Genomic DNA, 16,276 nt, shown 5'->3' with positions numbered 1-16,276 from the left:
GATCAATAAACCTGCCAGCTCCCCTCTCTCGCTATCTCTCTCTCACTCTCTAACTCATTCCGCTGTCTCCATTTGACCTACTCACCCTAAGCCAAATAGTACGCCCCCATACCCCTCAGCAAACAGACATTTTTCACGTATCCCTCCCTCTCTTCCTGCTGTCACCTGCACTCCATTTAAGTTGAAACCATTGCTGTTTAAATTCACCTCGCTTTCAACCTCTGTGAACCCGTCATGTTTTCCAACTGACCTGAAACCATCATAGGCCCTCTCAAAAACAGACAGCCTCCACTGAATCACCATTTATTTAGTAACCAGCTGCCAGGCAAAACTAAGGTCAAGTGAACAGCCCCCTGCTAACAGTGTCATCTAGTGTGCAGTATTCTACCTTGTGATCATTGGATTCATGTGTCCAAGAACACAAGACATGTAAATGCTGCAGCTGAACTATTTAGTGATAAAGAGGATCTAACCTGTAGCCAAAACAATACTGTTTTAATCTCTCCGACAATCACTTTGTGAAGCGTCCTTCAGCAAGACTTTGACCCCTTAGTACTCACTCATTGTTATTCACTCTGCATAGAACCATCAGATACCATGTGCCTAAAATGCTAATGTAACTTTTCACAGCAGTAATAATGTGATACATTATTGATCGCCATGGGGAGATCCTCCCAACTCCACCACCATCTTCCAGGAGGGGAGAATGTGGAATGAGCTACAAAAAAGTGCACCTAACATTTTGGCTTGAATCTTTTTTTTTCTGTTGGAGTATGTGTCTATAACCTATGGCAAACACTGAATGTAAAATCATGGACTGACCAAAAATACCTGTTGTGAAAACACTCACCTTGACATTGGGTGTCCTTCATGGCTGGTTCAAAACCAGACGAGCAGGTGCAGGCTCCCACGGGAACCATCCACTCTCCGTCTCCATTGCAATAAAGCTTCAATGGCACAGACACCTCCACGGCATTGGGGACACAAGTTCCCGGGGCAATGACCAAGGAGGTAGCCTCAGCCCCAGTTGCTGTCTCTGGGAAAACGGCGAAGTTGGCGATGGTGGTGGAGCACTTTTTGTAAAAGACCCTCACCGAGATGAGCGACATGCAGGCACCAAGGTCCTGGAAGGCCAAGTAGAACCCAGCTTTGGACAATGGCCCGAAACTTCTGACTTTTGTGTTTACCCGCCCAGTTTCAAGCATGGAAAAGCTCTCATCTGGAGCAATAGTGTCCACCTTCACATATGGGTTCTCCATCCAGAAAGGGCTGGTGGCTGTGGCTGAGTCTGAGTCAGACTCATAGTAGAAGTGGTTGAAGGTCTCTTTGCAAGAACCTGGGATGTTAGGAATGCTGTTGCAATCACGCACTGTGAATTTCATCTCCACATATACACGCAGCACATCCTTTCGTGGGATGAAGTCACTGCGTAGCCAGTTATTCTGGTTGAGCTCACGTACATTGCAGACTTGGTAAGTCCGGATGGGGTTCATGGCATCATCATAGCCACTCACCTCTTCCCACTGAAAAGAGAGAACAGATAAACAGGTCAGAAGATGTAAAAGTGTCATATCTTTGGCATATACACATTGGGGTCAAGAATGTATGCACACATTGCATTACAACTTTAAGATGTACGTTCAGTCACGTTGCATGATAGAGGAAGACAAATGGGCAGAGGTAAGGACTCAGAGAGAAAGAACCAAAGTGTAACCTAGTTTTTAGTTTTTCCTTTTTGGCCATTTTCAATTACTTTCCTTTGCCTTTGTCCCATGCTACGCTTTTCATCTCTGGTTAGTGTAGCGAATAGCCAGGGACAAGGACTGCAAATTCATCTCAATTACAGCAACTTGTCACCTCTTCACCACAGAGCCACTAATGCATGTGTACCTCATATCTGTTTGGAAGGAGCAGCCACATTGCTTCACAACCAATTACGCTTCAATTACAGAGCAATGATCGCAACGTCCTCTAATGAAGACGCCCGGTTAACCTTCATGATTTCCGTTTTTTACGCTCCTCTACGTCTTTCAATGCTACTACAGTACCCAGGGGGTGAATTACTCAGGATAAAATGGGATTAAATCTTCTAAACTTTGATTACCAGCTTCATTAAATGAGCACAAGCAAACTAGACTGTAAAAGCTTCGCAGAGAGACTGTAATCTAATGCATTTTTCAATCTCAAATGAGGACACGCGATTAAATCATTTCACTTCAAATAGCGATTCCTCTGTGTATAATATATCTTTGTGCGTGTATGCTCAGGGATCTGCTCCCTTTTACTATTAGACAAACAGAGTGCTTTTTTTTTTACTGAAACCAAGCCCGGCCAGTGTATTTGCATATTACTTTTTTAAATGTGTTTTGCATAAGGCATGAAAATGCATTAGAGCATTTTGCAGGACAAAGCGTAGGAAAATCTAATTGAACAAAATAAATATCAACAAAGGTGTAACAGATAGAGAGTAGTTTTATGTGGAAGTATACGTTACTTGACATGGCTACAATATTAAGGTATTAAAGGACATACACATTTATAACACATTAAAAGTTTATTGTTGCACTCTGGGGACCTAAGTTTGCTTTAGAACAATCTACAGTCTGTGGCATAAAGGCTCTAATTTGTTCTCCAGTCCCAGTTGTTTTTATTTGCGCTCTGAGTATCTTAATTGAGGTTGTGATATGGATGTGGTGAAGACAAGGCTATTCATCCAAGACCCAGGAGGCCATGAGGGAGAGAGGAAGAATGGGCGTAGCTTGGCCGTGGCATTAAAGCAATGGCTGGTGAGAGCGAAGGAGGAAGCGACCAGAGGGAATCAATAATCACCGGCCAGGTCAATGGGAAGGCTAAAAAAATGAAGTGTCAATGGGTATTTAGTTCAGTGTAATAAATCACCCACTGCAAAAGAGCGTTCCAGCCAAGTGTTTGTGAGTGTGTGTATGAAGTTAAGCGCATTTATTTAATGTGCTTATGTGAGTCTGTCTGCCTGTGTGTGCACTCGCTCTGTGTGTTTGTTTGAGAGTGTGTACGTGTAGGTGGCTGTCTGTTTGTGTATTTGTGTGTTTAGAGAGAGGTCATCCCCCCCGAGACACGCACCAGTGGCCAAACACTCTGAGCGCCTGCTTACCAAGCCTGAATGAATTAAGTAGGTCATGTGAAAAAGGGTCAAGTAACTTGCCATCGATTTCCAACATGATGAATCGTTATGCAAGATTTGCGATCCACTCCATTTTCTCTTTGTCCTTTCCAATCAAAGCATTACATTTTACTTTCAGGTGGTGATGAACAACGCTTCTATGACGCACTATCATTGTCCTAGACTAGATGGTGCAAAGGCACGCTGCAAAAATATATTTTGCCACTTTTTGGCAAAACTATGGAACTTTCAAACAAACTACAGATATAAATAAAACAGGAGAAGGAGGTTGTCTTACTGGAGTTTAAGATCTATTAAGAATCCATAGATTAATTCAAGAACATTTACTTTTAGCAACCTTGGTAGCAACTTAGATAAACTAGTATCATTGGCTTGAGGCATTGGCTAAACGCTGTACCCCCAACAAGCTTTATTGTTTTTTTACTTTTCTTCTTGTTAGTATTAAATAACTCTTGACATTATTTAATTGTTAGCTAAATGAAAATGCATGTGTTATGTGCAGTGGTGTAGTGGGGATTTTTTTACTGGGTGGACGGGGTGGTGGGTGGACGGGAGACACTATGGACGCGCTCGTGAACTGTCAACGGGGGGCTTGGGGGGGGGCTTAGACAATATAATAATAAAGGGCGGTGCCGGCTGTCAGCGAACCGATCAGGCCTTTCCGCGCGACTATCACTCAAATGCGGGACATAGTCTCAATGTGTGGGACACGGGACAAATAATAAAAATGCTGTGTGTGCAGTCCCGCACAGTGCGGGACACCTGGTCACCCTACACACACGGTTCTGCCCCTCACACACACACGCTTCAAATCAAGTTGCATGAATGCTTGAGCTACGTTTTTATTATAATTACTGTGAAATCTGCCTATTATGTTTTCGTCATTATTACAACAAACACACACTTGCAACTGATAACACTGGCAATGATTTTAGATGTATTAGACTATTAAAAAAAGAAATCATGCTTCAAATAAGTGGGGGTACGGCGTACCCCCGCGTCCAACGCCCACTACACCACTGGTTATGTGTAATATGAAAGCTCTTAGAGGCTAATTTCGGAGGACATTTTAGATGTTACAGTGATAACAATAGTTATTATCATTATAAGCAAAGTAACTTGGTATATTGTTATCATTGTACAGTTCTGGAAAACCGTGTGGTTGTCATTACAGGCCTGAGAGAAGCATTGCTATAAAGTGGAATTCCCCTTTCATGACCCATCTGTTTCGAAGGATAAATGATACAGTATTTGGACAAACACACAGACACAATACAGATAGAGATAGTGCAATTGGAAATCCACACACACCTACACAAAGGCATGCATGATTCACGTATGCTACAGGCTATACAGACAGATGCAGACAGTGAGGCAGTGAAATCCACATACCAAAATGCAGACTCAGAGGTGAAAAACTAAAGAGAATACTTGTAAAAACACTCACACTCATAACATGGTATGTGAAGGCATTGCCTTGCTTTTACAGATAACTATTCGGCAATGCCTCTCTACACCCTATTTATACCAAGAGTGGTGGCATTAACAGTAGTGATTATATGCCATTGGTCTCTGGATTCACTGTTCACAGTTAATGTTTCATATGTGTAGCTTTATGTCTGGTGCTTGTTCTGTATGTGTTGTGCAACACTGTGATAAGCACAGCATCCCTGGGAGAGACTTTTATTTTAGAAATTGATTTTCTTTTCTCCTTTATGCTGTCTCCCTCTCTCTACATGGACATGTCTGTGTATTCTATTTAATATCAGTATCACTGCGTACCCTTCCAGGTTTCCCAGTATGTAGCCTTTGAGCAACTGAATTAAAACATTTAAAAATAGGCTCTGATGCTTGTGTTGCAAGGCCTCAAAAGCACATAAACACAGACACAATACTTTGTGAAAGAAAAGGGAGTTTATATTTATTCTTTGAGACAAACATAAAAGGAGGGAATACAGGGTTGAAAGATGCCTCATTGGCTGCAAATTCTGCTACAAAAAGAGAACAGGAGAGAAAAACATCTCCATTCTTTCTGTTGGTGATTTGGGAAATCTGGGGTGCAAAAGGCTCTACACTGTATTTATATATATTGAAAAGGGGCATCTGTTGCAGGATTACTTGGAAAAGAAATGGGGAGGCGTATTTTGGTTCTCTGCCATTCTGCACAGGACCGTTGGGAGCATCTCTGCCTTATAGTAGCTTAACGATGAGGAGGGGGGCAGAGGGAGGCAAGGGGAGATGGACGGGATGGTAAGAGGGAAGGAGAGCAGCAAAAGCTTGGAGGGCGTTTCTCCTAATGATTGTTGCAGCTGAGGTGGCTAGTGTGTCTGGCTTCATTAGTGCTTAGTTACTCAGAAGCAAAGGAAGGGGAGAATAAGGAGGGTCGGCGACTTCGAACAGCTGGAGTAGAATGTCCCTGCAAGTGCGTTGTGGTACTAACAAAGTATAAAAAAGGGGCCCACCTTTCAAAACACAAGGGCCAAGTCAGAAGGCCACACAAAGGCAAGGGGAGGAGCACTGTGGGTCTTTGAAGTATAGCTGAGAAGGGTCAAGACTCTTTTTGCTCCTCTTTAGGCCATTGTGGAGACCACATAGGAAAGCAAGATGGGGCTGTCACTGGCACTTTGTGTGTGGTAGATTTGGATGCCAGGGTGTGAAATGGGTCAACGGCCAGACATATTTTATTTTTTAAAGGTTAGTTTATGAGGAAACTGGCGTTTCCACATGTTTGAAGTGCACAAGGGCAAGGCGAATGACCATCTGTGACTGGGCAGGTGAGTGAAATTGGATTGCAGTGTACCTTTTCTGCTCACTAAAAAGCGCCTCCTTTTTGAATTTCAAAACATATCCTGTTAAAAGACTTACTGATGAAGGTGTCGAGGACTGTTACACTTCCGAAGAGCATGCAAACACACTATATTCAGAAGCCTTTGCACTCAACACTGAATAAACCCCTTGGATACAAGTATAGAGTCAAAGTTACTGTCCTCGCATAAACAAGTATATGAACTTACCCCGGTCTCAGGGTGTGCAGTCCAGGCTAATTCTGTCGTCGCCCACTTTGTATCCATCAGCGTCTCTGTGAACGGAAGCAGAAAAGATAACAACCAGGTCAGACAAAGAGGAACAGGGTGACAGAGAAGATCAATAGAACTTTCAATAGTTTTACAACAATGTCATAAAGCTTCTCAAACGAACCGCTGAAGAGATAAGAGGCTTTGACCAAAGCTGCTCTCAGATAACTGGGTGAATAACTGAATGACAGAAAGCGCGGGCTTACAGTTATTTTAGTCCTAATTACACCAAGAAGTACTGTATGTCTGTGTGTGACAAGAAGACCTAAAGACAGTGAGTGAGGGAGGTCTTGGTGGGTGATCTGTGAGGTGTTCTGTGACATTTTATTGTGTCTCCTTGTCTGGCTAATTAGTCTCAATTAGACGTTTGCTTTTATACAGGGGAAGGAAACAACAGCGAGTCTTGCTGAGAAACGGTTCCGCTTCCCACAGGGCACAGTCACACACACACACACACACACACACACACGCACACACACACACACACACACACACACACACGCACACACACACACGCACACACACTCAATAACACCCACACACATACAGCCAGTACAGGTTGTAAAACTTCACAAGATATATAGCCCAACAGAAGGGTTGAATGGAGAGGGGGTCTTATAAAGTTAGGTGTCACAAAAGAGGAGCTCTTAAGCGGAACAAAGGTCAATACACTTCAGTTAGATTCCCTTTCTGTCAATACTTGAACACATACACACTTCAAGCAAACCTTACTTTTATGCCTGTCTCTTGGCACAAAGAGAAGCACACACAACGTACACAATACACACAAAATAGTGGACAGTGATCTTTTCAGCAAATTCCTATTCTTTTTTCATCTTTCCACCATCATGTTTCTACTGGCGAAGACAACGGCTTTGTGAGAGCAGAGAAGGAACACTATAAATGTCGAGTCTTTTACTACTTGGCGCTCACGGTGCAGTATACTGCCACCGTTATTATCTCTACCGCTGTGCTGTTGTACAAGATAGTAAAAGATGATGAAACGGCATGGCAAAAAGTTTGAAACTTCCCTGCTCATGGAAGGAAGTGTGAACTGTCTTATTTTTCCCACCTCAGTTGCAGGGGATGCATCTAAAGAAGGCTTTCAGCCTTTGGGCGACCCGATAGCCAAGAGTTTAGGGTGCATAATACATGTGAGCAAATGCATCTCATTCCACTACTCTCTATCCCACCTTCACTGTCTTTCTCCTATCACTATCAATAAAGGCATAAAAGGTATCTCAGCCCACTTTGCTACTCTCTGCCTCTGTCTCCCTCATTCTTCTTTGATTTTTTTCCTCCTGGTAAGCTGACAGGAAAATGGATTTGGGAGCAAAATAAAAGAATAAACCCTAGGATTTCACCACACCTCCTCCAAATACCTGCTGCCACCACTGCTGCATTCAGAAGCACCGGCAGTGACAAAACGCAAATACTCTTGAACTCAGAGACCCCTTGTGAATAATGTCGACAAGGCACTACAACTGGGAATTCCCATCGAATTCCACCACCTTGTGTTTAGAGTGACATTGTCTCTGACATTTGTATGTGGCTATTACACCATTTAGAAAACATAACTCCAAGGAGAGTTTCTGCCGAAGGGAAATATCTTTCTTCGCAGAAAAAACACATACAATCAGATTTCGAATGTAGCTCTGGCTTGTTGCCCTCAGGCAAAATGGTCTGGTAGCTCCACTGTGAGCCCGTTCACACAGCGAGAACCGTTTCTCTGGGAGTGGCAATGGGAGCCAAAGTGAATATCATGCACTCACAGGATTTCAGAGTCGAATCAAGCTCACCATCTTTCTCTCAATAGGTTCCCTTTCTCACCTGTCAGTGTCTGATTATCTTTCTGTGCTGTGTGGTTCTCTTAAAAATCATGAATTCAGTCTGTTTTTCCAATTTCTCTTTGTAACCAAACTCAATGATCCACATTTGTCTCTTGAGCAAATAGGGGCCTACTAGTGTTTTCATCTCAGAAACAGTGTCAGTGCATATTAGCTGCAGGACTTCCCCTGACTCACACAATGACAGTGTGTTATCTGGGACCTGTTAACGACAGCTACGCAGGTAAGTGAGCTGGTGTGTTGGAAATGATACACCTCCGCTGCCTGGTGTTTATTATTATGACTGGGCTGTGTGTATGGTGTGTTGCCCTTTCATTAGAGCTGACCTTGCCGAAAATGACAACACAGTGAAACAATGACATAAGGGGACAGTCAAAGAGGGGGAGACAGGGATGACAGAGAAAAAACGAGAAAGCAGAAAAGGAGGTATGCACACATACATACAAACACATGCAGTCTGACTCAGTGGTTTAGAAAGTGGATCATTCGGGAGTGCATGTGCAGCAGTAACCCTTCCCTTCTCGATGCATCTGCATTGTTAAACCTATGGGTATGTGCCTGTGTGTGTGTATGTGTTGCAAAGCTCTGTATTGTGCCCAAAGTGGAGCACCAATCCAGAGTCAATGGGCCAGAGCTCAAGCAGTGAATGACCAGGACTTAACCTGGCCATTCCGTGTGTGTGTGTGTGTGTGTGTGTGTGTGTGTGTGTGTGTGTGTGTGTGTGTGTGTGTGTGTGTGTGTGTGTGTGTGTGTGTGTGTGAGAGAATAACGCATCAGGCAATAGAAGCTCACTGTAATATTCATGACCGTGCAGCAAATTCAGACACCTTCACAGACACAGAAAACAAACACGCACTCACACATGCACAATAAGACACAATACAAACCAGAAAATAATGTGCTATATGCCCACGCACAAAGCAACCATTTCTGTGAGCCAAATCGCCAAACCCGTGCTATATGGATGATAAAGGCTGACAGAGAGGCAGAGTAAAACTGATTAAAGAGAGAAAGGTGTGTTTTCTAAAGCAAACAACCTCTGAAAGCTTCTAAGACCATGCTGGCGGCTTGCCTAATGTGCCCAGTCGCGAGAGAGAGAGAGAGAGAGAGATAGAAAAGGAAAATAGACAGATAGACTACCAGAAGAACAAGTTGAGGGAGAAATAGCCATTGTGTGACTTAGAGCCTCCCCCGTACAAAGAAAGTTCTCTCTCTTGCCTTTTGGCTCCAGTCATTTCACTTCCCCCTTTAAAATCCGGCAAGTGTAAAATGAGAGATGGAAATATTCGAGGTTGGAGAGGGGAAACGACCAAACTGAGTAAATCAGACAAACGGCCATGCAAATGTACTGCGGAATAAACACACACACACACACACACACACACACACACACACACACACACACACACACACACACACACACACACACACACGCACACACACACACGCACACGCACACGCACACGCACACACACAGTGAGTGAAAGTAAAGCATGCAGATGTGGGAGGTACCGCTGGCTCAGGACACACAGGCGGTTTAATCCATCTTGCTTGCACAAAGTTTCACTTCTTTCTAATTTATTTTCAATCTTCTTCTCATCATCCTTGTCAAACGATGGATCTAATTCCCAACCGTTTCACTTTCTCAATCTCCTTCTCTTCATACCCCCTTTTATCACTCACTTTTCCAACTACTTTCTCTTTCTTCCCTCTACTCAGAAGGGATAGGTTTGACCCCTTTTCATTTGTCTTTTTCCTCTTCCTCTTCCCTCCTTCTTTTCCTGTCTCTATATCTTTGCTTGTGTTTTCATGCTGTGTTGCGATGGATGTGACATGTGGTGAACAGGGGAATGTTTTTCAACCTCCTACCGCTTATGAAGACTATTCAATTAAAGAGTCTCTGTTTGACTAACCTGAGGATTGCTTTAGTAAAGTGTTATTTATGATCGAGGTCAAATGCACCTGGGATAATCCTAACGAACATGGGGAGAAAATGGTAGGGTTTTGTTTTTTCTGCAAACTGTGCTTGTGTGAGAAAAATTGCAGAAATACAATCAGTCTTTGAGTATTTGTATTTGTATTTGTATTTGCAGGCAAATACATAAGTACATGCACACACAAACACAAACACACACACATATACACAAACCCAACCCCTACACTTTAATCCCGTAATGACAGGGCAGGCCTAATAACAGGGGAGGGCACTCTAGCATTCGTCCCTATGGCCGCATCCAACACACACGCACACGCACAGAAACACACAGCACCCACAGTTACAAGCCTCTTAAAATATTTCTTTGTTCAAACAAGTAGACTTCTTAAAAGGAGGGAAAAAAATACCAAAAGAGGAAGGGGGGAAAAAAAGGCTATTGTTGAGAGAGAGGAATGTGTAGACGTTTCACAGGGCTAAATCCTTGGGTCGCAAAGGAGCAGACAGGTGAGGGATTACGCTTGGATCTTGCTGCGACTACCTTCAGCTTTTTAACATGCTCGTCTTTGTTAGTATGGACCCGTCAGATGACAAAAGAAAGATGATCTAAACACAGCTAAAAGTAATGTCTCAACAACCTTGGAGATATGAGAGTTACAGAGTTGCAGTGCAATGTCTGAATTGTTAACGAAAATCTCACTTAATAGCTTCCTGTTAGCTCGGTTTCATTCTATAAGCACACAAGAAAATGGCTTCTTCTCACGCAAGCATTAACCGCTGAATTAATGAAACATGATGACAGCAGGGTTTTTTTTTTCAGCCAGAAAAAGTAATAAAAAAACTCAAGAAACTTCAAACCCCCTAATGACTCCTTCCCGGAAAATCCTTCCCTTCAGGCTTCTCCACTAGTTAATTATCTGCTCCCCACCTCTTCTCCGAGTCGCTTTTGTTGTATTCTTCTACCGTCAAACAGACCAAACACATGGCAACCTGGCATGGGGTAGCCATTCCATTAAAATACTATGTGGCCTGGTTGCCAAACACTTGAGTCGCTGTTTAGCCACAGAAACAGTGAAATGTGTCAACATTGAGAGCGTGGACCTCACGCTCAACTTATTAGCGCTATTAGCCTGATTGCTTTCAGTGCTATCTTTGTTGACCCGCTTTTGTCATCCAGCGTGAAGCAGAGGCAGAGAAAGGGGAAGAGAGACACAAAAAAAGAGAGCAGGAGGAGAGATTCTATTCAAATTTAAATTGTCCAAGAAGCCTTTTTGCCTTTGTGCTGGGCCAGAGTGCGATGATTAGGAGAAGTCCCCTCCATTTTATGGCGAGACCGCCCCTTAAGCACACACACACACACACACACACACACACACACACACACAAGATAATTGGTTGCTGCTTCATGGACAGGACAAGGAGGTGATTTCTCTATGGAATTCCTGAACGGACTCTCCTGCCATGACAAACCCCCTAACCCCCTCCCCATCAGCACACACACATACACACAAACTTCTTCCTACCACCACTCACTGTCAGTCATCCCACAATGGCTGTCAAACAATAGGTTTGTCCTGTGAGGGCGCCAACAGGGTTACGACTCTGATGCCTCGGAAATTAACTCTCTTCTAACAGATCTTTCTTTTTCTGTTTTTCTATCTGTTTTTCTCTCCATACTCTTCCCCTTCTTAATCCCAGTCTGAGTCTTGTATCACTCCATGGTTAATTCTAATGAACGCAAGTCTTTACCCCTTGCATTGGTCGCTGGGTCCCCGCCTCTCAATTATTTTCACCTCATCAAAAGATACCTCGGGGCTGAATACTATTTGAGTTGCAACCATACAATTATTTTGTTGTCCGTCTGCCTGGCCCATGATGCGGAGGCAATTTCTGAAAAGCATTTAACCAGCGACTCTAGGACTTGTGATAAATAAACAAAAACAAACGCAATACTGTCCTTTTCTGACAGAGGCTTTGAGGTACCACAGCAGAGCATTGAAATTGGAAAAAGAGCTTTGATCGCAGTAAGAAGAGACTGCGAGGTAGTGCGGCTGCTTTTCCTTGCTTTGTGTGTAAGTGTGTGTGTGTGTGTGTGTGTGTGTTGTGCTGCAAACGAGGAGTGTATTGCCTTTTGCAAGGGCTCATGCAGTCTAGTCTAGTTCCTGTACTGGCGATTGACTGGGCCTCTTTGTCTTTACCCCCCTTTTTTTCTTTCACATTCCCCATCTTTCTCTCTCTCCCTCTCTTTTCCCCTCCCTATCCCCTTCTGTCACTAACTCACCTAATTACAAAGCACAAAGGATCTGACGAACAGGTAGCCCTAAGGGCAGCTGTCTACAAAACCAGGTGTACCTTTGTGTGTGTGTGTGTAAATGCATGTGTGTCAGTTTATGTGTTCGAATGACTGTGTGCTTATACGTATGCATGATCTATAAAAAGCTGACGTCTTAAATATGAGTGATGTACGTGTGCCTGAGTCATCCATGTATGGGTTAATGCAAGAGGTTAAAGCCGGAGCTTCTGCTTGGTTCACTGCATTGTCACAGTGGCCTTTACCCTTTACCTCTTTGGATTAGTCAATTTTTATATAAATAGGAATTCAAGCCTATCTCACTATTTTACCCAGTTTGAGTTAATACAGGAAGCTACATTTTATAACTGGCCCTAATAAACATACTTAAAGATAACATTCACAAACTACAGCGTCCCCAATCTCTTTTTGTGTGCAAATACGTGTGTGAATGTGCACATTCTCTCTCTTCTATTCCCCAACTTCCTAGTTAACCACCCAACCCCTCACCCTGCCCAAGACCCGGCATTCACAGCTGTCTGCATTGTCCCATGGGTTCATTGAATGGCTCTGTGTTCGGTCGCTATTGAATAAGTCACAACCCCTTCATCAACAGCACTGACAACATAACACATACACGCACAAACACACACATTCACGGCTGGGGTTTAGCCATTAGCACTTGCTTTATTGGCTACTTGCTCTGTGATACAAGGACTTTCGGCTACCTAAAAACAAATCTTTAATTCTGGAAAGGTTTCATTAAACCTTGGTGTGATAGTTTGTGCGTGCATTCAGTTAGGAGTGCCATACTTGCTCCTCCTGTTAGTAAACAATCTAGTAAGCAACATATTATGTTGTTTGCTTGTTTGCTTCTCCGAGCCGATGTTAACAGCACAGCAGATTCGCTTAGAAAAGGAGTTTGACTAAAAACTGACTGACGTGGTGTTTCCATCACAATACTTGAGCCAGCTTTGAACCTGCCACCTTTTACTTACCGCTTCATTTCCCATCCTGTGAGAGCTACACTTAACATTTTGCTCTCAGAAGTGACTGTGAAAGCTTTTGTTCACTGCCCATAACATTCCACATTTATCTTTGTGTCATTCCCTGATCATTTACTCAACATTTATCTTCCTGCGTGTGTGCTGCTCACACAAAACTGCCGATGCAGACTCTGGTCACTTAATAACAGAGTTCTGTGCCTTTGTCTGGGAAAACCGAACCGCCTATGTTTTGTTTTTTTACAGGCATGCCCCCTAGGTGAAGTGAATTTAGCTGGGCTTCATTCCCCACTGAAATATTATTCTGAAGGAGTCATCCCAGACCCTGCTGGTTTACGACACAAACATCTTTGGCCTTGTCATGTGAAGTCTAATTAGAGCTGCCGGTGCTTTACCTCTCAATGGAACACAGAGGGCCACATACTTGGTGCTGACGTCATGTGAAGTGGAAATATAACTTCTACAATTACATTAAACAAGGATTTTGTCATTGCAAGCTACCTATTCCCTTTTGGTATACTATTCAAAGAGGCATAAAGTAAATCAGACTTGAGTAATAATCTCCTAAGTATTGCCTCATTGTAGAAATAATTTCATGAGATTTGATATCACATTAACCTCTCACATTTCATTTAGGAAAATCATGTTCCAAATTTGCACATGATTATGTTAAAAGAATCAGCTCTGCCTGTTTTTAACCACCACCAGGAAACAGGCACAGAACCAGAATTCTGTATGGACAGAGGATGTTTACATCACCTGACACGGAAACTATTGCCTCAACCTTTACCATAAATGAAGTGGCTTTTCCCTTTACAACTTTTCCTGGAAATTCACCACACCTCTTCCTCTATATGCTTTACATTTCATATTCCATTCAGGGTTAATATATTTATTTTTTCCGCCAATACAATTTTACATTGAATGCTGTCACTAAAAAATGTAAGACTGAGCAAAAAACAATTAGATTTCTGAGTCAAAGCACAGGTTTTTACATGGACCTCTGCATGAGACACAACGATGCCATGATCTGATTTCCTGGAAAATGACTCAGCCAACTGTGTCTGGAAAAGACAAAAACAAGCACGCAGGTTTGTTTTTGCCCCGAGGATCTGCATATGGAAATCCAGATCTCCTAGTCAGGTTTTGTGGGTATTTGCGCGTGTACATATTTGTAGTCAGAGTGAAAAGGAAGCCAGACAGACTAATGTTGTGTGTGTGTGTGTGTGTGTGTGTGTGTGTGTGTGTGTGTGTGGGTGTGTGTGTTGTGTGTGTGTGTAGTGTGTGATGTGCAAACGTGCAGTTGTGTGTATAAAGGGGATGCAGAGGTCTCCGTAGACCAGAACCTGCTGATCATAGATCTTTTCTGGGTCCATCAATGTGAGTGTGCTGTGTATAGTCCGGTGTGTCGTCGAAACGCGTAGTGTGTAGAAGTCTGTATAGTGTGTGCTGTGTGTGGCTATGAGTGACTTGTGTGTAGTGTGTAGTGAGTGAGACACGAGAGAAGACACGCCCAGAGAAGACGCAGAGCACAGAAAGAAGAACAAGAAAAGGGTGACCTGACAACCGATGTTAGTGAGGTATTGACCAATGTAAAATGGAATGAAGATGATGTGTTAACAGTGTGCCAAGAATGATTTTTCCCGTGCAGGTCCCCCCAACGCCACGTATGCACTTGAAACTGACAACTATGAGTATCCAGCGCAGGTACAGAAACCCGGAGGGACGCGCACACCCCGAGCAACTAGGCGTCAAAAGACTAGCCAAGCAAGAAATGCTACCGTAGAGTAGCTCTGTGAGGAGCAGGATCTGAATCCAATTCAAGATGCTCTACCTTGTTACTTAAAGGGAAAAGCTACTCCTGAAGAACAGCAGGAAGAATAAAAACTAAATAAAAAGAACAATATATGTCATTATAGCATGACTTGTCACCACATGATGGCAGATCAGTAACGAGCTGTCAAAATAGGGCAAGCACTATGCTAATATATACCTTGAATGCCTCTAGTCGTCACCTAGGAAGACAATTGCAAAAATGGGATTGTTCCTGTAGTTTCGAAACATCTGCATATTTATGACGGAAGAAAGAGCAGCTGAGCTCAGACCCTGTCGGTAAGGAGAGTCTAAAAAAGTGCGTTACAGCTCTGCATGCAACAAAATATCCTGTCATTATTTAAGACAAAAAAGGAAACAGGGACGTCCTCGAGGATATTCCAGACAATCGAGTAAGCCAATAGTTGTTTTGATATTCTATTTATATGACAGTCTCATTTTGAGGAAGCTATTACTGTCCCAAATCAAAACAGAGAATCAGAAGTGCCCCACGACCTCAATTACTTTGCAGTCTGAACATGTTAATGAAAGTTTTTTTTCTGAATAAAGACTTTTAAAATGTTAGACTAATCAGCGGTGCACAGTATCTGCAGCGCCTCTTGTTGTTCCACTTCCTGTTGTGAAGTGATGTGGAGGCACGCTTGCCAGCCATAAAGCTCCACAGGAGGACTGACGGACAGCTTCGGCGGTTTAAGGTGGCGAATGAGGACCGGCAGGAGCTTCACCCCACCCTGAGTTGTGACCCTCGCTGCCGTCAGTCTGGCAGATCATGGTCCCTGCGTCCTCTCCGTTCTCATTCATGTTGGACTCGGCAGACAGAGGGGGATGGGACTTCCACAGAGCTTGGCTTGAGACGCTGCGGACGCTGAGTCCGCCCGTTTCCTCCTCGTCTCCCGGTGGCTCCTTCTGGTCCGAGCCCTCCGACGGTGCCTCCTCTGGACGTGGGGGGTCTTTGAGCGGGGCTGGTTCGGCAGGCTGGTCTCCTCCTTTGGGCTCCTGTGGTGCCGCAGGGGGTTGAGCTGGTTGTCTGGCCTTCCTCCATCTCCGTCTCAGCGAATTCTGTGGGGCAAAAGGATCACATATAAATCATAGATGTTGCGAAAAAAGGTCAACGTCAACTATATGTCAATTATCT

The 16,276-nt window shown here is 43.5% G+C and overlaps 1 protein-coding gene across 13 annotated transcripts in view; it reads right to left on the bottom strand.

The window, feature by feature from the left end:
• The window catches only part of LOC104964013 (ephrin type-B receptor 3-like), a 68,905-nt gene that overhangs the window by 24,648 nt on the left and 27,981 nt on the right, over positions 1-16,276 (bottom strand). For all 13 annotated transcript variants that reach the window (XM_010792712.1, XM_010792713.1, XM_010792722.1 and 10 more), the window contains exons 2-3: positions 6,175-6,239; positions 851-1,523 (exon numbers count right to left, since the gene is read on the bottom strand). In XM_010792712.1, the coding sequence (XP_010791014.1) occupies positions 851-1,523; positions 6,175-6,239 (738 nt within the window). The remainder of the gene's footprint in view (positions 1-850; positions 1,524-6,174; positions 6,240-16,276) is intronic.

Source organism: Notothenia coriiceps, unplaced genomic scaffold, assembly GCF_000735185.1.
Source record: "Notothenia coriiceps isolate Sejong01 unplaced genomic scaffold, NC01 NC01_scaffold00036547, whole genome shotgun sequence".
Classification (NCBI taxonomy): domain Eukaryota; kingdom Metazoa; phylum Chordata; class Actinopteri; order Perciformes; family Nototheniidae; genus Notothenia; species Notothenia coriiceps.
The sequence above is the reverse complement of the archived record's forward strand: the minus strand, read 5'-3'. Positions and strand labels throughout refer to the sequence as shown.